Raw genomic sequence first — 23,450 nt, 5'->3', positions numbered from 1 at the left:
ATCTGGTAGAGAGGGGCTGGGTTCACTGATTCTACTAGACTTTTAAGATCCCATAGTTGATCTCTCATTTTCAGGAGGGCAAAAGGTATAACATATACCACAACGTAGCCTGGTTAAGACAATGATAGAGCAATCAATATTCTGGACAGGAAGAATTAGTTTTTGGAACTTGATTAAAAAAAGGGGGGGGAGGTGTGCCCATAATAGCTCCTATGAATATTATTTTGTACATCAGTTGAAGCTTGACTGCTCAAAGTTGATGCTGAATCATGTGCCCTGAAGGCAGCAGAGAAGCAGGTTTTCTGAGGAAACAACCAGAAACCAGTCATCAAGGCATGGAAATACTAGCTGCCCCTACCTGTGCAAATGAGTGGCCACCAGTAGGAGACACTTGGTGAAAACTCTGGGGGGCCAATCAAAGGCTGAAAAGAAGTATTTTGTATTGATAATGGTCTGACTGCAGAAGGAACTGTAGGTGTTTTCATCTTGAACTTTCCTTGAGATCTAACAGAGGATAAAAGCCTCCTGGTCTTCTAAGGGACCATGAAGTACACAGAAAAGAAGCCTTGATTCTATTCCAGATCTGGAACTGGCTCTATTGCATTGGACTGCAAGAGCACACAGGTATAGGACTGAGATATCTAAGATCTGGTGGTCAGCTGAAACATGAGATGATAGCCAATTTTTATGTTGTTAAAAACTCTGGAATCTGCTGTGATTGTTCTTACTGTTGGAAGAAATAATTTACCCAACCCCCTAAAAGTAAGGGCATGTTTAAATCCCAAGTATGTGCAGTGGTTTGAAATTCCCTATCTAAAGCTTAGATTGTTCATTCTTTTTTGCCGTCGGATGATTTTAGGTCAACAGTGCAGGCTATGGTATTGACTAGGCTAGATTACTTTAATATTGTGTATTTGGGCCTAAGACTTTCGATTACAGATTGTCCAGAACTCAGTGACCTGTCTCTTGTTGCATGTCCCTCGGTTTGAGCATATAACTCCTCATCTTATAAAGTTGCACTGGCTTCCAGTTGCTTTCAGATTTAAATATAAATTGTTAGCTCATCAGGCACTGTATCATTCTTCTTCATATTACTTGAAATCATAGGTACAGATGTATCATCCATCACATTCTTTGTGATCTGAGCATTCTTGTCTGCTTATTGTTCCTGTTTTGCGATCTTTCTTCTTCGTATAGAACTTCTTCAATTGTTGCACCAAGAGAGTAGAATCAGTTGCCAATGGCCATAAGGCTTATAAAAGTCACTTTGGCATTTAAGGGTAAGGGTAATGAGATTTGATATACCACCTTTCTCTGGGACAATCAAACTTATCCCACACCTACTGCTGACCACTTGGCTACTTATTTTAAACAGAAAATAGCTAAAATCAGACTAGAACATGAGCCTGCCATGAGTGGGAAAGCGCGGGGTACAAATGTAACAAAAACAAAACAATACCCCTTCATCTATAGACTATTTCCTCTACTTACATGATCCTTTACTGTCTCATTCTCAAGCAGATAGAATCCGGTCCGTTCTTCATACAATCACTACTGATCAGGTCAATCATGCATTGCACAAATACATATTGTCTGCTTGATACATGCCCTACTTATTTTCTCAAGTCAGCTTCTGATTTATTCTTACATCGTTTGCACTCGAATCTTAATTTGATGTTGTCTCAAGGTTTCCTTCCCTCTGAGAATGGCAATATTATTTTGACTCCTATACCTAAAACTAGCCTGTTTAGTTTCCAACTACAGACCAGTAGCCTCAATTCCTCTTCTTGTTAAAGTAATGGAAGGACTTGTCATGTGCCAACTTATGGAGTATCTCCGGCTTCATGCCATTTTACATAGTTCGCAACCTGGTTTTAGGCCCTCTTACAGTACAGAAACTGTGCTTACTATCCTTTTAGCTAACTTTAGCAGAGAATTAAGTTTTGGCAACAAAATATTGATATTTCAATTTGATCTATCCAGTGCCTTTGATACTGTTGATCATAATATTCTTCTAAATATTCTTGTCTAATACAGAATCTGTGGAGTTGTCCTGAAATAGTTTTCTGGCTTCTTAAGATCTAGGTCGTATCAAGTCAATCAGGTGTACTTGAGTCTATTTCGGGCTAGGTGGGCTATAAATGTCATGAATAAATAAAGCTTTAAAATGCTATCTATCTAAGATGGCATATGGGGCTACACTTGTATATTTGAAAGGTATTAATCTGCAAACAAACCTTTTCCAGAGACAGGAAGGTGCTAGAACCAGAGGGCATGAATTGAGGTTGAAAGGGGGCTGACTCAGGAATAATGTCCGGAAGTATTTTTTTCATCGAGAGGTTGGTAGATACCTGGAATGCTCTCCCGCAGGAGGTGATAGAGATGATAACGGTAACAGAATTCAAGACAAACGCAAAGGAATCCTGTTTAGAAGGATCAGATCCAAAGAAGCTTAGCGGAGATTAGGTAGGAATGCCAGTGCTGGGAAGATTTCTACGATCTGTGCCCTGATCAAGGCTGAATAGATTTGGATGGGCTAAGTATAGCTATTCAGAATTTTAGAACAAGGCTGGGAATACTATGATCTGTGCCCTAAAAATGGCAAGGATAAATCAAGATCAGGTATACATATGACGTATCACTTCATACCATATGTAATAAGTTTATCTTATCGTGCAGACTGGATGGACCATACAGGTCTTTATCTGCCGTCATCTACTATGTTACTATCTACAATAATTTTTGCCCTAACTGCACTGTTTCCTTGGAGTATCCATTTTTTATACTTGTATTTACTTTGTACATAGTTTAATTGTGTTTTACTGTACCCCACTTTAGGTAAAGGCAGGCTATAAGTAATAAACTATAAACCTATGGTGTGTAATCTAGAGGGATACCAATTGTGAATGTAAATTATAGCTAAAGTACAAGGTTGTTTTGATTGCACAGGCATCACCTGTCCCCTTTCTCATGGATGAGGCTTAGTAAAAGTGGAATGCTGAGCTCGTTTTGATGATCTGGTGAAGGTAATGAAAAGATCTTCTATAATAGTACAAACTTTAGCAGTATTGCAATGTGCCTGTTTGTCAACAGGATGACACAGAAGGCAGCAGCGCAGCCAAGAGATGTTGTAAAGCAAAGCAGTGATCCTTGATGGTATCTAAAGTCTCCTTTAAGTTGAAGTTGTCATCAAACAAGGAAGTCTCCAGTACAAGAAGTGTCAGCTAGCCAGTAGCCATGCAAGATGTCTGGCAACAATAGCGGAAACTGTGATTCTGGAAGAGTTACTGAATATGTCAGACTGTGCTTACAAGATGGGTTCCATACTCCCCACAACTCGAAATTGCATCGACAAGAATTAACCATCCAAACTTAACAGGACACCTTAACACAGTCCTATTCTACAGGCCACCAGGAAAATGGCAAGACTCCCAAACACAACTCATGGATTTCATCTCGAACTCCTGCGTATCTACCTCAAACATCCTGATACTAGGAGACATCAACCTACACCTAGAAGATGACACCTTACTAAGCACACGAGAGTTCAAAGAATTCCTAAAACTCTGGGATCTGCAATCACCCAACATGCAACCAACTCATGAAAAAGGACACACACTAGATATCATAACGAACAAATTCGAATCGGACTCGACAATCATACTCGCTGACACAAGATGGACACCTACATTATGGTCAGACCACCATAAAGCAAATGTAACTCTTTGCTGGCGAAAAACACATCTAAACACGACCAACAAACACGAGCGAACAACATACACAACGAGAGGAAAAATAGACCCCACAACATTCTGGCAACAGGTCTACCAGAATGAATGGACAACAAATGCTGACACCATCCAATTCCTCCAAGAATGGGACGATATATGCACAACAACATTAGACAAAATCGCCCCAATCCAAACCAGAACATCACACAGGAAAAAAGCAAACCCATGGTTCACCGAAGAGCTGAAAAAACTTAAAACACAAGTCAGGAAACTAGAACGAGCTTGGAACAAAAAGAAAGACGAACAAATACTAAACGACTGGAAGTTACTTCGGAGAAAATACAAATACACCATAACACGGACAAAAAGACTACATTACAAAACAATAATAGGACCAAACTACAAAGACACACATAAACTCTTCAACCTCGTGAACAAACTGCTAGACACCACACCAGTTACAAACAACGGCAAAGATATACCAGACGTCGACAACCTTGCGAAATACTTCAAGGAGAAAATTATACTACTACGAAACAAAATACCCACTAGTCCTATAGAATACGCCACTCTTCTAGACTGATCCAGAAGAAGGAACACACCCGACAGAACCTGGACTGAATTCGAAATACTATCAGAAGACCTCATCTCTAAAACTCTCAAAAGATATGCCAAATCCAATTGCAAACTTGACACATGCCCAAATAGCCTCATGAAATCTTCTCCTCAGCAATTCATAATAGACCTAACGAACCATATAAACTACATGCTACAAAACGGACTCTTCCCAAAAGAAAAAGGAAAAATCTTACTCACCCCAATTCCTAAAGATACAAAGAAAAACACAAGCGAAATAACCAACTACAGGCCAGTAGCATCCATACCACTAATAACCAAGATAACCGAAGGAATGGTAACTAAACAACTCACAAACTATCTAAACAAACACTCAGTACTGCATGATGCCCAATCAGGATTCCGGTCGAACCATAGCACAGAAACAGTATTAGTCACCCTTATGACTAAATTTAAACAAATAATAGCAACTGGCAATAATATACTCCTCCTACAATTTGACATGTCAAGCACCTTCGACATGGTCGACCACAGAATCCTACTACACATACTTGAATACTTTGGCATTGGAGGAAATGTCCTGAACTGGTTCAAAGGGTTCCTAACCCTGCGTTTGTATCAAGTCACATCAAATTCAACCATGTCCAAGGCATGGACACCTGAATGTGGAGTTCCACAAGGATCACCTCTCTCACCTACTATTTTCAACCTAATGATGATCCCTTTAGCAAAACTCCTATCAAACCATAACCTCAACCCATATATATACGCCGATGATGAGACAATATATATCCCTTTCAAACAAGACATCAAAGAGATCTCCAAAGAAATCAATCAAAGTCTATACATCATGAACACATGGGCAGATGCATTTCGTCTGAAATTAAATGCAGAAAAAACTCAATGCCTGATACTCACCTCCCAATACAACACAAATGAATTCAACGCGATAAACACACCAAACCTAAACCTTCCGATCTCAGAAACGCTCAAAATCCTTGGAGTCACTATCGACCGCCACTTGACACTCGAAACCCACGCAAATAACACAACTAAGAAGATGTTCTACTGCATGTGGAAATTGAAAAGGATAAGACCATTCTTCCCAAGATTCGTCTTTCGCAACCTAGTGCAATCCCTCGTGCTCAGTCATCTGGATTATTGCAACTCACTATACGCAGGCTGCAAAGAGCAAATACTGAGGAAACTTCAAACAGCCCAGAACACAGCAGCCAGACTGATCTTCGGAAAACCAAAATATGAAAGGGCAACACCACTACGAGAGAAACTACACTGGCTTCCACTTAGGGAACGCGTCACTTTTAAGGTATGCACATTAGTCCACAAGATCATTCACGGTGAAGCCCCAGCCTACATGTCCGAGCTGATAGACCTACCACCCAGAAATGCTAAAAGATCAACCCGAACATACCTCAACCTCCACTTCCCTAATTGCAAGGGCGTGAAATACAAGACGCTACACACGTCAACCTTTTCTCACATGAGCACGCAGCTTTGGAATACACTGCCGCGCAACCTAAGAAAGATTCACGAACAAGCTTCCTTCTGCAAATCATTGAAGACCCACCTGTTTGAAACAATCTACGGAAAGAGCCAAAACACATAGAGTCCACACTCACTATTCATCAATGCATCATACAACCACTTCTGACCCTCACCCCCCTTAATTCCACATCACCCATACATGTACTCACAGAAATATGTACACCATATGTCTTTGTGTTTTACTACTGCCCTTTAAGCTTCCCATTGTCTCCTTCCAATGTTTCAATGTTGATGTCCCATTGTTATATCCCTAACGATACTTCAATGGTCTCGCATAACCTGTACAATGTAACCCATAACCAAGTTGTACAATTGTATTTCCACTATTCATATCTTATTGTAAGCCACACTGAACCCGCAAAGAGGTGGGAAAATGTGGGATACAAATGCAATAAATAAATAAATAAATTTGCCTTGGCAAAGACAGCTGCTAGCTTATACTGCAACTGCGAAGACAAGCTGATTGAGAAAGTTTGCACCTTCTGGAAAATGGGTATGCATATACTGAACCATATAAAGTTAAGAGCAGCAACCCCAACAGATAGGCAAGAAAGCATTTCCAGGTCAATGCTAAATGGTCTAAGAGCCTGAGATGTTTTATTAATCAGGAGGTGTGTTGGAAAATTCTTAATTTCCTTGCTTCCTTCATAGCCGACTCAATGATCACTATAGAATGAGAAGATCGGACTTTACTGAACGTAGATGCTCACTGGACTTGATACTTTTATGTTTATCTTCTCTGCTACAAGCTGAATGGTTAGTTGGGACTGCCACATACAAAGCTGTTGCCTTACAGGAAGCAATGGATTGGTATAGGTACAGTGGTTTTTTGGGGCCTCTACGAACTTTAAAAGCCCAAAGACATCCAAGTATGGTTCTACTTCCTGCTACAGTTGAAAGGGAACCTCTCTTTCCATGGATAAGGATATTCATTTTCCACAGGAGGGGGAACTGAATCGAGGGAATTTCTGTATTGTACTCCTCTACTTTTAAGGAGGATTCTGGAGAGAATCCAGATCTAAGTAGCCTTCTAAGGCATTTTGAGAGCACTTTTGACATGGTGAGGAGGAGGTAAAGAATGCCCCACTGAGGTTTGGAGTATGAAGTAAAGAGCAGAGAGACTATCAAATCCCGAGATGAGTTTGCCTGCACTGGAGTAACACCCATGGAATGACATGGCATTACATTTGACAACTGATATTGAACAGATGGTAGATTTTTTTTACAGTAATTCTTAAATTCATTAAACATCTTTTGCAAGAATAAACGAGGCTGCTCTGAGACAGTGAAACAGATGTAGAAGACTGGCTAATCTAATACTACAATTGATGTATAGTCAGCCATTGTGCAGAGAATGACTGCATCTCAACTGGAGAGCAAGAGGAAGACTGCACTAAAACTGTGCTGCTGTCAATGTGAAATGAATCTTGGTCTGAGGTGGCCTGCTCACAAATTGTGTTGATATATCTTTGCTTAGAGGGCACTATGATGACTGACAGAAGAAAAGACTTGTCAACACTATGGTTCTGCCAGAACCTTTTTGATGGTGCAAATAGTGCAGGAAAGTGTTTAGAAGAAGCACTTTGAGAGATATCAGCACCAAGATGTTCCTGCTTCTCTAGTGTTTTGGAAGAAACTTTTGAGACTGTTTTCACCTTGGCCTTTGCGAAATTTCAGAAGATGGCTACATTTTGAGCTTGGAAACCTCCAAGGAGTTTTGTGCCAATCTGGATATCTGGTGTTGCTCCTTTGCAGCTGGACTTCTAAGTCACTGCACAGGAGATAAAGGAAACTTCCACTGAGGAAGTATGTTAAGAGTTTGCAGAGCCAGCCAATCACTGCAAAGACTATGGCCCCTAACCCCCTCATTTTTCTGGGCAAGCAAGCATATCTTATCTGCTTCATAGTAATTACAGAAGTGGTTCAGGCAGTTTTTTCCAGGCTCAGACACATCCTTCCACAATGCTTCAGTCAGCCTGATTATGGTCTGATAAATCAGACATCTGGAGCAAGGACTGAAGTTCTGGGTCTCACAGACTACAGGCAAGGGTGGAAACCCTGACTTCATCTGGGACATTTCAAACAAAAAATAAAAATCTAGGAGGAGAGGAAGAAAAAGAAAAAGGAAAAGTCTGACACATGCAGAGGTGAAAGATTTTAAATCCACGAGAGCTTTGTTTTTGGTGGGAAGGTTTTCAATTCATCTGCATATTATTCCTAGAATTCTCTTAAGTGATTCCCAGGTCCACCCCAAATCACTTGGGCTTCTGCTCTTGCTCCCCATGCTCCATCCAGTCACTTGCCATGCTCTGGGGAGGTTTGCAGACCATCTGCATAGTCTTCTCAATGTTCTCCAAGATCTTTGCACTTTTTCCATGTCCATCCCAAACCACTACACTTTCCGTACCTGATGCTAACTCTCCCAGTCTTATTCTCCAACTGCTACATATTTCAAGACAAAATTGCCCATTCTCTACTTTTATCACTCACCATCCATTTTGTCTCTTGAGTTTGTATTTTAAGCACATATCATAATCACTGTCCACTGTCTCCAACAAGCTTGCCTACATTCACAACATCTTTATCTTTCATATTCTGCATCTTCTCTCTGAGACTTGGCTTTTCTCTGAATACTGTTTCAGTTGCTGTCCTCTGTCAAGGAGGTTACCTTTTCCACCATACATCTTGCCCAGTTCATCACTGTGGTGGTGTTGGGCTGCTACTCTCACCTTTTTGTAGATTACAACCCATTTTTCCATCTCAGTCTTGATAAGCTTCTTCGTTTGAAGTCTGCTTCTTCTGTTTATTCACCCCAGTGCCTCTTCAGGCAGCTGTCATTTATTGACACCCCAAGTCCCTCTCTAGTTTTCACCGACTGATTCCTGACTTTCATTCTTTCCTGAACCATTTTCCATTTTTGGGGACTAACATTCATGCCAATTAATTTCTTTAAAGAAAATAACTTTAGTCTTTGGTCCAAACACTAGTACTCTCTAAGTTTGACTACTGTAATGACATTTATTCAGGTTTAAAGTAATCTTTAGTCAAGAAATTTCAATCAGTGCAGAACACTACTCTGCGTCTTGTTTGCAGAGTTCCTCATTATACCAAGGCAACTCCTCTCCTGGCTAAATTGCATTGGCTTCCAATAAATTCTCGGATTACCTTTAAAATGTATGCATTTGTTTATCAAATTTTCTATGGTTTATTACCTTGCTACATGCAAAACCTGATAGAACTGCCTTTACAAAATGCTTTTCCTGCATCTAGGACCTCTCTCATCCTTCATTACCCAAGTAGTAAGAAGCTTCATTATAAATCTATTCATAATGCAGGTTTTACCTATCAAGTTACAAAGATATGGAATTCTCCATTGCATTTTTATTGTATGGTCTTGAGGATTTCTCTTTCACTGCCATCCCACTATCAGTTGGTGTACCTCATGGGTCTGTCCTGGGACCTCTTCTCTCCTCTCTATACTTGTTCCCTTAGTGGTATGATCTCTTCCCATGGTTTTCAGTACTATCTTCAGCTTGACTCCAATATCTACCTCTCTATACCTGAAATTTCACCAGGAATTCAGGTTCAAGCCTCAGCATGCCTGTCTAACATTGCTGTCTGAATGTTCCACTACCATCTGAAACTGAACATGGCCAAGACAGAGCTTATTATTTTTTCCTCTCCTCTTTCCCCCATCCTCTGTTTCTGTGGATAGCAAGGTCATCCTTCCTGTCATCTTAGCTCATAACCTTGGAGTCATCTTTTGACTCCTTTCTTCTCACATATCTAATACAACCTGTTCCTCAAAAAGGTCTCCCAATGAACCATCTCTTCCCCTTCAATCTATTCAAAAGTCTGCTGCACAATTTATCACCAACGTCACTACACTCTCATGACCACTTTTCTCAAGTCACTTCATTGCCTCTCTTTTTCCTATACAATTCAAAACTTCTCTTACAGACTTACAAGTGTATTTTATTCTGCAGCACCTCAGTACCTTTCCTCTCTCCTTTCACCCTTCCACGAGAACTCCACTCATTAGGTAAATCAGTCTTATTTATTTTATTTACAAATTTATAATCCAGACTCTGCTCCTTCCACTTTGCTGTACCTGGAACAGCTTTTCTCAGTTGGTACATCAACTCCCAATTTTTTGAGACTGCTTCTAAATCTTAAACCCTTATTTGCCTGTTAAATACCCATGTTGCTTAAATCATTCCCATCATAAACAAAACTCCTTAATCTCTTATTTTGTCCTGTTTGTACAGAATAGATTGTAAGCTCTGCTGAACAGGGATTCTCTTTTACATATTTGTGTACAGTGCTGCACACATGTTGCAGCAGTAGAGAAATGATAAGTAGTAGCAGAGCAGACAAAACAAAACTGAGGGACGGAGATCTTCGCATGAAGGAAGGGTTGTGTATGCTCAGAGCTTTATATTAGGTTTGAGCTCTAAAAGATCTGTTCCATCTCAGATGACATCACACCTGTGTACCTGATTCAATCCTGTTTATCGACGGAAAACATAGCTTAACTGTACAATGCAGAGCTGAAATGCTGTAACCTGCTTATTTCAATTTGGATAAGCCAAAGATGTGACAACCAGAATCAGGGCCACTTTGGTGTGGAACAATGTTAGAACATCTTCCACATTGAAATGTACCACTCTGGAAACTTTCTTGGAAAGCTTGAGCCCCCCCCCCCCCCCCCCCCCCCCCCAAAAAAAAAAAGTTTTAAAAACCTGACAATTTACTTAAGTTAAAACAAGGGACCATTATTAAAGCATGGATCTCCTTCATTGGAATTCTGTTTCTTTTTCTCTTTAAACCTACAAAAGACCTCCATGGATCAAATTAACAAAAAGACTTGCTTTCACCCTTTGCTACTGGGTTCATTTAAATGGTATGAGGATGAGGTGATGCCGGAGACAGAATTCACCTCAGGACATTCTGGTGCAATTTTACATGTATTAAACTAAGAATCACCTCCCACCATTATAAATACAGACTTCTGGAATACTGACAACAGAGAGACAGAAAACGGTACAAGGAAATATATCATAAATGAGAAACCAGTAGAGCATGTCAGGCTAAGGAGTTTCCTACCCACATATAGTAAAGTACAGGACAGAACTGGCATGCATATAGGTTAATTGTCTTCATGCTTTTCATAAACTGTATCTCTGATAAGGATCTCAGTTACTGAAAAGAAAACTATACATGAAAAAATGTAACAAATGCTTAAAAGACTGGAGGTAGACATGCTATACAAAGTAAGTTTAATACTGTTGGCAACTCATTTTACATCAGATATACTATGCAATTTTCCTACAGCCACAAAATGCACAGCTTGCCCAATCTGACTTGTGTGTTCAGTCATCTAAACAAAATATATTCCCGTTAAAACCTCTAATGAAGCTTCTTTATTTTCCAGGAAACCATAATGAACATAGATCAAATAAAGTCTGTACTATATTTATTAATAAACGCTGGCAGCTGTACAAGTCAGCTATGTTAACAATTTAATTGAATAATAACTGTGCAACTTTACACTGCATTTAAAATTTTGCTGTGAGGAACACATATTTGGCTAGTAAATTTCAACATGTCTTTATTGGACCTGTAGATCAAAGAACATTAAATTCACAAAATTACAGGCTGGTAAATTTCATAATACATACAGGGTGAGGGGAAGAATTTTTAAGGGCGCAGTTTGAAGAGAAAACCAAAATATTAAAAATATCTTTAAAATATTATATCCCTTCTATTTTGTACTAACTTGGTGTCATCAATTCAGAGGAACCCTGTCAACAAAACCAGCGGTGGCTCAAATGCTTATGTATTTTACTCATATGTGATCTTCTGTCACGTAACACAGACATGATACACATATAGAATACAATATCTATATGTGATCCAAACATTTTATAAGAGGTCTATAAAACAAAAGACATAATTATCAATGTGGCTAATCATTAAGAAGTGTTATTTTACCACAAACTCGTGCTATTTTAGCATAGGTCTTATTTTATGCAATGAGACCTAGTTACTAATAACTGGGGTTAACAGTAAAATAAAATGTCTTAGAGGCAGATCATGTTGTTAAATTCCCTCCCAGATGCCTTATATCAGGGGATGAATTTTACAATTATACAAAGCTTGAAATATTACATCTTAGCATTCACCAGTGATCTGTCATTTTTATAATGAAAATTTAGTGCAAAGGAAACCCTAGAGCAAGAATGGTAAAGTTGAAGAAACTAAAAGGGTAGCTTACCTGATCAGTTTGTGGTAGTATTAGTAAGAAAGAACACTAGAGACTGACTAGGCAAAGCAAAAGGGGAAAGGGCTAAACATCAAACCAAAGAAGCTTGAAATAAAGCATTAATTCTTCACAGTGTAGGTCTTATAAAGCTAGATTCCCATCCAGGAAGAAATCCACATCCCAAAGAACCTAGAAATAAGCAAATCTAGCATTCCCTGAAGTTTCTAAATAAAAAGGTTTCCAACTTCTCACTACTACAACTGGTTAGAAGAGATAGTAAGCAGAGAGGCTTAAAAAAAGAAAACAAACAAAAAAATTTTTCTTTTGAATCTGCTAGCCACATAGAGAATATGTAACATAACATAGTTCCAGTGGGTTAATTGAAATGAAAGCTATTTGGTGCCAGAATTAGTAGAATGATTTGAGAGAATAAGGTCAAACAGGTTGAGGTGAAAAGACTTAGAATAAACAGCAGAAGACTAGTTTAGTTTTGTATAGTTTCTTTATTTGTAGCTGAGGAAGAGTTTGCTAATTTGTAAGATGGCTAATAAAAAGATTCTCAAAAAAAACAAACAAACCAAACTTACTGATTTTTTGTTTTCCTTTTTTCTTTTACGGAAGCTTTACTCAGAAGAGAGTGGCAAGTTGCCTATAGAACAGAGATGAGCACAACAAGTCACAGCACCAGCTATACATACAGCAAAAAAAAAAAAAAAATCAAAACAAAAAAAAACCCCACAATGTTGACTTTTACACAAACATTACAGCACAAAAAATAAAAATCAAAAAATTAAACATATCGGCTACAGCAACCACATGATGAAGGCAGAGAGATCTGCTGAAACACCAATTTATGATGCTTTATTAACACAGGAAGCAAACTTTGGGTTCAAATCATTTCTACTATTTCTGGCTATTTCAGACACTAAACAGCTTTACATTTTATGAGAGTATGCAATTTCTGTTAAGGATTTAGGTGCCCAATCATCTTTTGAAAATCTTCTCTATAACCAAATTTGAATACAGTTTAGTATGCTCAGAAAAATAATAATAGTCACAGAACTTTGATAAATAAGTGGTTCTAAAAAAAATTAAACTGACTTGATATCATAAAGAAAAACCTTGCCCTAAATACAATTATTCAACATCTACTATTAATCTTGGACTAATTGTGGTCCTGGAGTCTCTCTTCACCAGTTAAATACTGGCATTTTAAGTTAGGATCCTTTTATTAAGTTACAATAAAAGACATTATAACACATGAATTTTCACCATAAATCACTTCTTTGGATGCCAGATATCTTCTCTCTCATACAAAATAAGAGTTATTTTTCATTCTTTATCATACACAGCCTTTAATCACATGAGTCTACTTTGCTCAGTAAAAAAATCATTTTTTGCTACACTATGGTCTAGGCAAACCCCATTTCTCCATTGCCCGCCCCAAACACACCAAATACACCTTCAGCTGTCTAAGAAAGTATCTGTGCAATCTAAATTATAAATGACACACTAATTGGCCCAGGATTTTGATCACCTAAAAAGAGGATTTCTTTTTGAAAAAGTCCTTTCTTAATGGTCTGAACACACCAAATTTTACTATGGTACACACAATCAACCAACAATGGCAACTTTGGTGAAAAAGATACATTCTTCACAAACCTTTTATGTTACAATCAATCAGTATACCTATTTTGCAAACAATTCTCTAGCACTGATGCCATTGCATGACATTAGGAAATAGTGAGCAGAAAGAAAAGCAGAAAAACGTCTTTGAGAGAGAGAGGAAGTGTAAAGAAATGGAAAGGTAAAAAAAAAAACACAAACATGCAGCCAACTGAAATACACTGGCTACTCAATAGCAAAATTCTGTGTTGAGTTGTTCAGTTAAGACAAGATATTGTAATTTAATAAACAGTGTGCTAACAGCTACAATGTGGGCACTCCTTGTACATTTTTCATACTTGCTGTCTAGAATACAATTCAATATGCATTAAACTTGTTTCACTGATCCACACAGCATACCCCCACTTTTAACATGAAAGAACTGAAGAAATATTCAAACAGTAAATAAGAATAGGAAATCAAAAAACCTTGACCTGTAGCAACCACTTTTGCAGCAATAACTGCCTATCAACTTTGTTATAAGAGGTTGGTACAGTGTCTAATCATTCTTGGCAGAACTGCTGAACCTCTTTCAACTTGTTTGGCTATCATCTGTGGACTGTAGTCTTCAAGTCTTCCTATATATTTTCACTTGGTTTTGATTGGAACGAGGACACATACTTTCTTCTTGCTAAGCCAGTCTGTTGTTCTCTTCAGAAGGTGAAATTTTTCCCCAGGACCATATCTATAGCAGACTGGAACAAGTTTTCCTCTAGGTCAGTAGTTCTCAATCCAGTCCATGGGATACACCCAACCAGTCATGTTTTCAGGATACCACAAGGAATGTGTATGAAATAAATTTGTCTGCACTACCTTTAGTATATGCAAATCTCTCTCATGCATATTCATTATGGATATCCTGAAAACCTGATTGTCCAGGTGTATCGGTTGAAAACTCCTGCTCTAGGATCTGCTTGTATACTGTAACATTCATCTTTACCTTCACAAGACTCCCTGTCTCTACTGATTCACAGTATTCTCACCAATTTGCTTTTAACTATGAGATTGTAAAAGATGTACTGTGTTGGTTTTATGCCACACATATTGCTTAGCATTGAAATTAAAAAAGTTCCAATCTGGTCTCATCAGACCACAAAATCTCCTCCCACAAGCGCCTCCTAATTATTTCTTTATAAACACTATGTAGCACATAATATATTTTTTCTTCAGCGCTCAATAGTTTCCCCTATCTTGGCCAGCAACCTCTCTCAGAAGTTTATCTGATTCATGGCTACTGGACTCTAGAGGGATGGCCTAATCAAGAGCCTTGTCCTTGTGATGTCAAACTGTTTCCACTTTACAGCAATAGGCTTAATAGTGCCCCAAGGAGCATTCCTATAACCTTCCCCCAAACTAACCTTTGAATAACTTTATCCAAGAGTTCTTTGCTTCAAATTCAATTCACACAACAGAAACAGCTTGATCTCTGATCTCTGAATATTCATCAGCTTAACTACTTTCAGTGGGACACTGGTGAGCTCTATTTAACTTAATGTAGGCCTTGTTAGGACAATGCTTGGAAACAGAGCTAATTTGGATTTGGATAATTTGAAGAATTATGCTATAAAGACATTTTGGTTTAATTAATTTTTAAATATTCCTATAATTATCCTTTCATGTTGAAAGTGTAGAGTTTGCTGTGTGGATCACTGAAAAACTCTTACTTTATTGCATTTTGAATTGTATTTATTTAGACAGCAAAATGTGAAAAACATACATGATCGTAAAGACTTTATAAGGCACAGGACCAAGAAGAAAGTGAGCCAAGAGGTTCTTTATGCCACATGTACAGTAGCAGCACTCTAGAACATTTCCTCCCACCATCCACTTTACAGTGGATCAATCCAACTGATTTGAACAGATCATGGAGAGATGTCAGCCATACCAGCTATTTAATAGAACTCCCAGATACTGTACAGAATGTCTTCACAGCTTTTACTCTACAAGGAGAAAGGCATTCACAGCAAAGAAATTAACCAACAAGATTCTTTCTGACATGATCTATGTGTTCTGCTAGGGCTGTGGCAATCAAATATTAGTACCTGCATTTATTTTACTTATTTATTGGGACTTATTAACCGCCTTTATGAAGAGATTCACCCAAGGCATGACCCTTTACCCCTGACTCTTGTCACAGTGGAGCATTCCTGGTTCCATCAAGAGTGATCACTGGGGGTGGAGGTATGATCATTTTTGGTTCAAACTCAACTGCAAATTTTGGTTGCTGGTTCAATCTGTACCTTGTTCAACCCTGCCCTCAGTCTAGCCTCTTCATCCAAGCTTTTGTCCATGGTAGACCATTAAAAGAAGGGAGCCAGGAGGAACAAGTCAAGATCATGAAGGGTGATGCCCATGATTGCAATGTTCTAGAAGGAATGTGTGCCCTTAGCTGAGAACTCTCTCTGCAATGACCTGAACTGGGGGGAGGATAGGAGAATGGTTAAAATAAGGGCAAATTCCACAAACTGTTGCAAATGAAAGCTCATACTGTCAGATCCCAGCTCTGGTTCTGAATTAAGTTGAAGGTACAGAGGAGCAGGAGGAAAATGTTAATTGTCAATATGATTCAACTACAAAACAACACACTGAGATGAGAACCAATCTCAACCAACAGTAATAATATTATAAATATAGGTTCTCATAAAGAAAAGTAAGCATATAGAAAAGCAAGGAAGGAAAAAGCCTCAAGAAGCTCACAGTAGTAGACAATCAGCTGGTCGAGCAGGACTTCCTCATCATTTGCCTTTTTGATCCAACAAGATGTAGCGGTGCCTGACTGAAATCCACGACTGTTTGACCCTGACACAGCTATAACAAAACGCGGGCCATCGTCAGTCACGGTCTGTGCTGAATTTGGAGAAAGACAATATGCAGCTAAGTATTTCTAACTTTTGATAACTATTGAAATTGAATAAAAATGTATATAGCATTGGAAGGTTCTTTTGTGCTAATGATGAGGAAGTCCTGCTCGACCAGCTGACTGTCAACTGTTGGGAGAGTCTTGAGGCTTTTTCCTCCCTTGCTTTTCTTTATGAGAACCTATATTTATAATATTACTGTTAACTGTAAATATGACAACATACATATTCAAGCTATTAAGTCTTGGATTCTAATATCATAATAAAAATAAATAAATAAGTTGTTACCATTAAATACAGAAGCTCTACATAGAACTGAGGGCTTATTTTTCCGAGAGACATCTATATATATAGTTTCCAACAGAAATGCTCTGGTTACAACCTTCCTACCCACCTTGACATGTCCTTAAAACTGGTGTGAACTCAACATCAAACAAAACAAATTAATGGAGATAAACACACACACAGCTATGGCAAGATCATAAGCCTTCTTGCCTTTGAAAAGTAAACTAAAAACGGAACTGCCGATTTGTTACATGGTGGTGATACACTCTGCCTTTCATGATATATACACACCGCAAAGACATTTTTACAGGATTATTCATAGGACAACTTCGACCAACTCTAAGAAGCAGAACGTATACTCCCTGCTCTCTGAGAAGTTTCCATGGCAACCAGTGCTAGCTAAAAGAGGGGGGGGGGGGGGAGACAGAAAAGCATGGGCTCAGAAGAAAAACATGGAATGCTTTTAATGACTCACTTTCTGTAATGTCATGTATTGCTTAATCTCTGCTGACCTGAACAAGTGTTACCTCCAAAAGGCTAGTCAAGAAATGAATTACATTAGTCCAAGAACAAGTATCACCTTATATTTGTAGGCACATTACTCACGAAAGAGAGCATCAGTCTAGCTGTCCAGGACCCAAAACAGAGAAGAGGCAGAGAGGCACAGGGTAGCATGAAGATTAGGCCCCATGAGCCAAAGACTGGTAATCCCCAAGGTACAAGAAGAAAAGGGATCCATAGGGCTGAAATCAGTACGCTGGCAAAGATTCAACTTCCGTGTCACTGGAAGAAGAGATGTGCAGAGGCAGTAGCAGCATAATTATCAGGGGCTGGCGGGTGTCCTCAGTCCCTGCCAGTGCATCAGATTCAGGTCTTAGGTGGTGGGGAGAATGGGTTCCATCAGCAAACGAAACAGCAGACAGTGGTTCAAAGTTATCTGTTGAGTGCCAGAGAACTGAAGTCTAATCGCTTAAAAAAAAGGCAGGCAGGAGTTGATTTGTAGTACATCCTGGTGAGTGAGGAGGAATGGGCACTAGAAGGAGAGGGGAAGAAAGACCTGGAGGGAGAGGGGAAGAGAGGGCAGACAGGAAAAGGGACCTGGGGGTGGGGGCAAGAACAAGTTCGGAGAGGTTTGGAAGGGACAATAGGAAAGGAAATAGAGCATGGGTGGAGAAAGTGCACAGTACAAGCCTCTATCAGAGACAGAAAGGCACACCACACACTTCCCACATGCAACAGCACCATTTGTCATTGTGTGCACCCATATACATCCCCCATACATATTCATTCCCAACACAGACTCCTCCCCCATTCCTCACAGATTGACACACATCCTTCACATACATATCTCCCTCCTCCGAGTCCAAATACCCATGCCCCACATATTCCACAAATATATATACTACTGATACTTCCAGCCATACATACATTGCATGAATCAGTTACACACACAGTCACACATAAACTTCCCATGCAAACACCTGCACCCCACCTCCAAACACTCTATATATAAGCACATAAGCACTGCCACGCTGGGAAAAGACCAAAGGTCCATCAAGCCCAGCACTCTGTCTCCGACAGCGGCCAATCCAGGCCCCAAGAACCTGGCAAAAAAACCCGAAATTTAATAACGATCAATGGACTTTTCCTTCAAAAATCTGTCCAGACCCCCTTTAAACTCAGCAAGGCCAGCTGCCGTCACTACCTTCTCCGGCAATGAGTTCCAGAGTCTAACTACGCGCTGAGTAAAGAAAAACTTTCTCATATTTGTTTTAAACCTACCACATTCTAATTTCACCTTGTATCCCCTGGTTCTATTAAGCGTAAACAAACGCTTCACATCTGTCTGCTCTATCCCGCTCATTATTTTGTAAACCTCTATCATATCACCTCTTAGCCGCTTTCTCTCCAGGCTAAAGAGTCCTAGCGTCTTAACCTCTCCTCTTAGGGTAGTCATCCCATCCCTTTATCATTTTTGTCGCCCTTCTCTGCACCTTCTCCAATTCCTTTATATCTTTTTTGAGATGAGGTGACCAGAACTGAACACAATACTCCAGGTGCGGTCGCACCATGGAGCGATATAACGGCATTATAACATCCTCATGCTTGGTTTCCATCCCTTTTCTAATAATACTCAACATTCTGTTCGCCTTCTTAGCCGCCGCAGCACATTGAGCTGAGGATTTCAACGTCCTATTCACGATGACTCCCAGATCCCTTTCTCGGTCCATAACTCCTAACGTGGAACCTTGCATAACATAGCTGTAATTCGGGTTCCTCCTTCCCACATGTATCACTTTGCACTTGTCAACGTTGAACTTAATCTGCCATTTGGACGCCCAATCCCCCAGTCTCATGAGGTCTTCTTGTAATTTTTCACACTCCTCCAGCGATGAGACGACCCTGGATAATTTTGTGTCATCTGCGAATTTAATTATATACCACCCAACCACTAACAGAAATCCCACACCTGCCCTACCTGTAATCTACAGACCTAGAAAGGGGAAATGTGCCATTGTATTATACTGTGTGTAAACTTTCCAAAATGTTTTGATTTTGTTTGTTAACCTTTACTTCTATGGAAACTGTTATTTGACATGTCTGAAGAGAAAGATGCTCTGATCAGTAGCTATCACACTAATAACAGAAAGGATCTTCTCCAGAATACTATCCTTGAGAGAAGGGAGGATATACATGCTGTGTCTCAGCTAAGCCCTGCTGTTGCATTGCTCTAAACTCAAGAGCTTGATCAAAATCTCCTGACAAAATCTGTTAATCTTCACTTACCTTTCTACCTTAATACTGATCTGAAATTTGTCACTATAGATGTGCAGAAGAGGTGCAGTAGGGGACCAAGGAAAAGTGGAGAATGTGTGTCAGCAGGGCCCAGGCTTTGCTATGTTTTTAGGGCTAAGAGCCAGAGAGATTTGTAAAATTACAGAGACTGCTTTGACATGGCATTGCTTGTAAAGAAAAAGGTATTCTATCTCTCGTTGCTTAAGCTTCAATAATTGGGATTATGCAACCTGTAACCTTTTTTTTTTTTTTGCATTTATTTACTGAAAGTACTAATCTGATGCAGTTTTTTTTGTTATAGTATTGCCTAATTTGTGATCTTTTCCCCCTAGTTTTAAATCTGCTAAGAGCAGATTTGAGGAAGTCATTTTTCCTCTTCCCTTGACTACAGCAAGGAGATGGGGAAGAAGGGGGGGGGGGGGGGGGCTCGTGCTGAACTGTTTATTTCTTATATGTCAGTTTAAATTTAAGGTTATAGTTTCCTGCTTTAGTGACAGGAAAGGTAACAGAGAATTGTACCACTGACTGCCCATGGAAGTCTTCTGGAAAAAAAATGATTTAAAGATTTAAGTGTTGTTTGGTTCTAGAAAAGATATTATCTTTATATTTTGATTCTAGATTCAGTGCCTTGTTTTATTTTGGTTGTTCAATAATTCTGTGTTGCTTGCTTGCTTGTTACACTTCCTGTGTACAGTTGCCTTAATGCTTTTAAGCTATAATGTCAGAGGGTTAAAGTTATGCTTTGAGTTATATGCAGTAAAGCTATGAAGGGGCTGAACGGTTTGGAAGTAAAATTCATGCATGTTAAGGTTAAGGGTTAAGGGAAAATTAGGTTCTTACCTTGGTAATTTTCTTTCCTTTAGTCATAGCAGATGAAGCCATTACGTATGGGTTATGTCCATCAACCAGCAGGGGAGATAGAGAGCACTCAAACTTTCACAGTGCCCTCTTGGCCAGCTAGCTCCACTGCCTCTTCAGTATTTGAAGCTTCCAAAGCAGTATGGCAAACCGCAATGGGAATCACAAGAGCTTTCCTCACAGCGAACGATGGCCCATCACAAGGGCATGAACTCATAAAGGAGGGAATGCACATCCTCCTGGAGGGAATAAACTCATCTTCATTATAGTATAAGTGGAGGGGAACACCCGCGCCTCCTGGAGGGAATCACACATCCTCCCAACACACTGAAGGGAATAAACTCATCCTCCTATTTATAGAACTGGAGGGGAACACACGCGCCTCCTGGAGGGAATGAACACATCCTCCTAAATTTAAACTGAACATGAATCCTGAAGATTGTTTTCCAACTTTCTCCCAAGGAAGGAACTTCAGGAAATTAGAACAGAACCTGAAAAACAGATTCACAGCATACAGACAATCATACAGGGAGGGCTCATGGCTTCATCTGCTATGACTAAAGGAAAGAAAATTACCAAGGTAAGAACCTAATTTTCCCTTCCTTGTCATCAAGCAGATGAAGCCATTACGTATGGGATGTAACAAAGCAATCCCTAGATAGGGTGGGAACAAGCCACACCACGCGCTAGCACTTGTGCACCAAAACGCGCATCCCTCCTGGCAGCCACATCCAGCCTGTAATGTCGGGCAAAGGAGAGCTTAGAAGCCCATGTTGCTGCACTGCATATCTCTTGAAGAGAGAGTGCTCCAGTTTCAGCCCAAGAGGAAGAAATCGCTCTAGTAGAATGTGCCTTAAAGGCTACAGGCGGAACCCTGCCGGCCAGCAGATAAGCTGAAAAGATAGTTTCTTTAAGCCAGCGGGCAATAGTGGCTTTAGACGCTGGAGACCCTCTGCGAGAACCGGACAGCAAAACAAACAGATGATCAGAAGTCCTGAAAGAGTTAGTAACTCGCAAATACTGCAGCAGAGTCCTGCGCACATCCAAAAGGTGCAGCTGCCCAAAAGATTCTGGAAACTCTTCCTCTGAAAAAGAGGGCAAGAAAATAGGCTGGTTTAGGTGAAAGGCTGACACCACCTTAGGCATAAAGGAAGGCACGGTCCGAACCGTGACTCCTGTTTTCATTACCCCTTTTCTAAAGACCTCTTTCTGCCCCTTTCACACCGGGGGACTAAAGGTACTTATTTCATATAACAGGTTCTGTATAGTTTCCCTGACCTCCATTGTCACCCAATCACAAGGGGGTCTGTTCTGGGGTGGCAGAAAACTAATTCCCGTAATTGAAAACTAATTCCCATAACTACTGCTTTCTGTCCAAAACTGAGTGTCACTTGTATGGGATCTACCTTGTAGGCTAAATGTAAGGTAAAGAGAAGATAGAATCAATAAAAATAAAGACAGAGATAGGTTTAAATAGATAGGTACATTTTATTCCTTACCCAAAGACAAGTCTTCAAGTTGATACAAATACAGACATCAGACAGATTCTGGGTTCATCTGCACAGCGCCCTGCCGTCTGAGAGAAGCGTTGGGGAGGACTCCGAAACTAAGGCAAAATCTCCCCTCTTTTATACACAAACCTCTCCATAGAAGTACATGGTGAGATACCTTGCTCTCAATTTCTGAGATGATACTTTCCCATGCGGTCTTATCAGCATGTTTTGGGAACAAGTTGTTTTTCTTATCTTGCGGTTGAGATACCAGTGTCACATCTCCCTGTTGCAATACTTTTCATACCATCTTATGAACTCTGTATGACCTCTGTATCATTTTATACAAAAATAATAAGCCCCATTTTATTCATCTGATCCATCATTCTTTCATTACAGGTGCTGTATTTGATTTAAAAATTGTACCAATTTGTGGCAGGACTCATTGTTCAGACCTGCTTTTTGCAGATTCTCAAATATTAAATCATTTACTTGTTGTTTGGCCTAGTCAGTACTTTTTCAGTTGTTTTAGGCTGCATAGCTTTGGCCATCACTATTCCAGTGGTAGCCTTAAAGCCAGGCCATATATTAACACTCCGGACTCTGAAAATTGCAGAAATGGGTCTCTACAGGACAGCGCCTGGAGCTCTGACACCCGTCTCGCCGAGGTAATGGCCACCAGAAAAACGGCCTTCAGTGTCAAATCTTTCTCCGATGCTCGCCGAAGCGGCTCAAAAGGAGATGCCTGCAGGGTTTTCAAAACTAGCCCAAGGCTCCAAGCTGGACAGGGTGCTCGCACTGGAGGTCGGAGCCGAAGCACCCCTCTAAGAAACCGTGCCACATCTGGGTGAGCAGCCAAAGACACGCCTTCCACCTTACCACGAAGGGAGGCCAACGCTGCCACCTGCACCCGCAGGGAATTATAGGCCAAGCCTTTTTGTACCCCTTCCTGCAAAAAGTCCAGAATCGGCGAGACAGGAGCCCGCATTGGAGCAATGGCTCTGGAAGCACACCAAGACTCAAACAGGCACCAAATCCTGGCATAAGCCACGGAAGTGGACCGCTTGCGGGCTTGCAGGAGAGTGGAAATAACTTTATTGGAATAACCTTTATCCCTCAATTGCGCCCTCTCAATAGCCATGCCGTAAGACCAAAGCGGCTGGCGTCCTCCATGGCTACCGGTCCCTGAGTCAACAGGTTCGGTACCAGAGGTAATGGCAGAGGAGCCTCCAGGAGCATCTGTCGGAGGTCTGCATACCAAGGTCTCCTTGGCCAATCCGGGGCGATGAGGACCACTTCTCCTGGGTGCAGCCGAATCCGCAAGAGCAGGCGCCCTATCAAGGGCCATGGGGGAAACACA

The 23,450-nt window shown here is 40.2% G+C and overlaps 1 protein-coding gene across 1 annotated transcript in view; it reads right to left on the bottom strand.

Annotated features, from left to right (window-relative positions):
- Positions 1-23,450, bottom strand: part of NF1 (neurofibromin 1) — a 464,504-nt gene that overhangs the window by 186,973 nt on the left and 254,081 nt on the right. The window contains 2 exon segments of the mRNA XM_030222524.1: positions 12,726-12,745; positions 12,748-12,787. Of these exon segments, the coding sequence (XP_030078384.1) occupies positions 12,726-12,745; positions 12,748-12,787 (60 nt within the window).

The sequence above is a fragment of the Microcaecilia unicolor genome, chromosome 13 (genome assembly GCF_901765095.1).
Source record: "Microcaecilia unicolor chromosome 13, aMicUni1.1, whole genome shotgun sequence".
In the NCBI taxonomy this organism is placed as follows: Eukaryota; Metazoa; Chordata; class Amphibia; order Gymnophiona; family Siphonopidae; genus Microcaecilia; species Microcaecilia unicolor.
The sequence above is the reverse complement of the archived record's forward strand: the minus strand, read 5'-3'. Positions and strand labels throughout refer to the sequence as shown.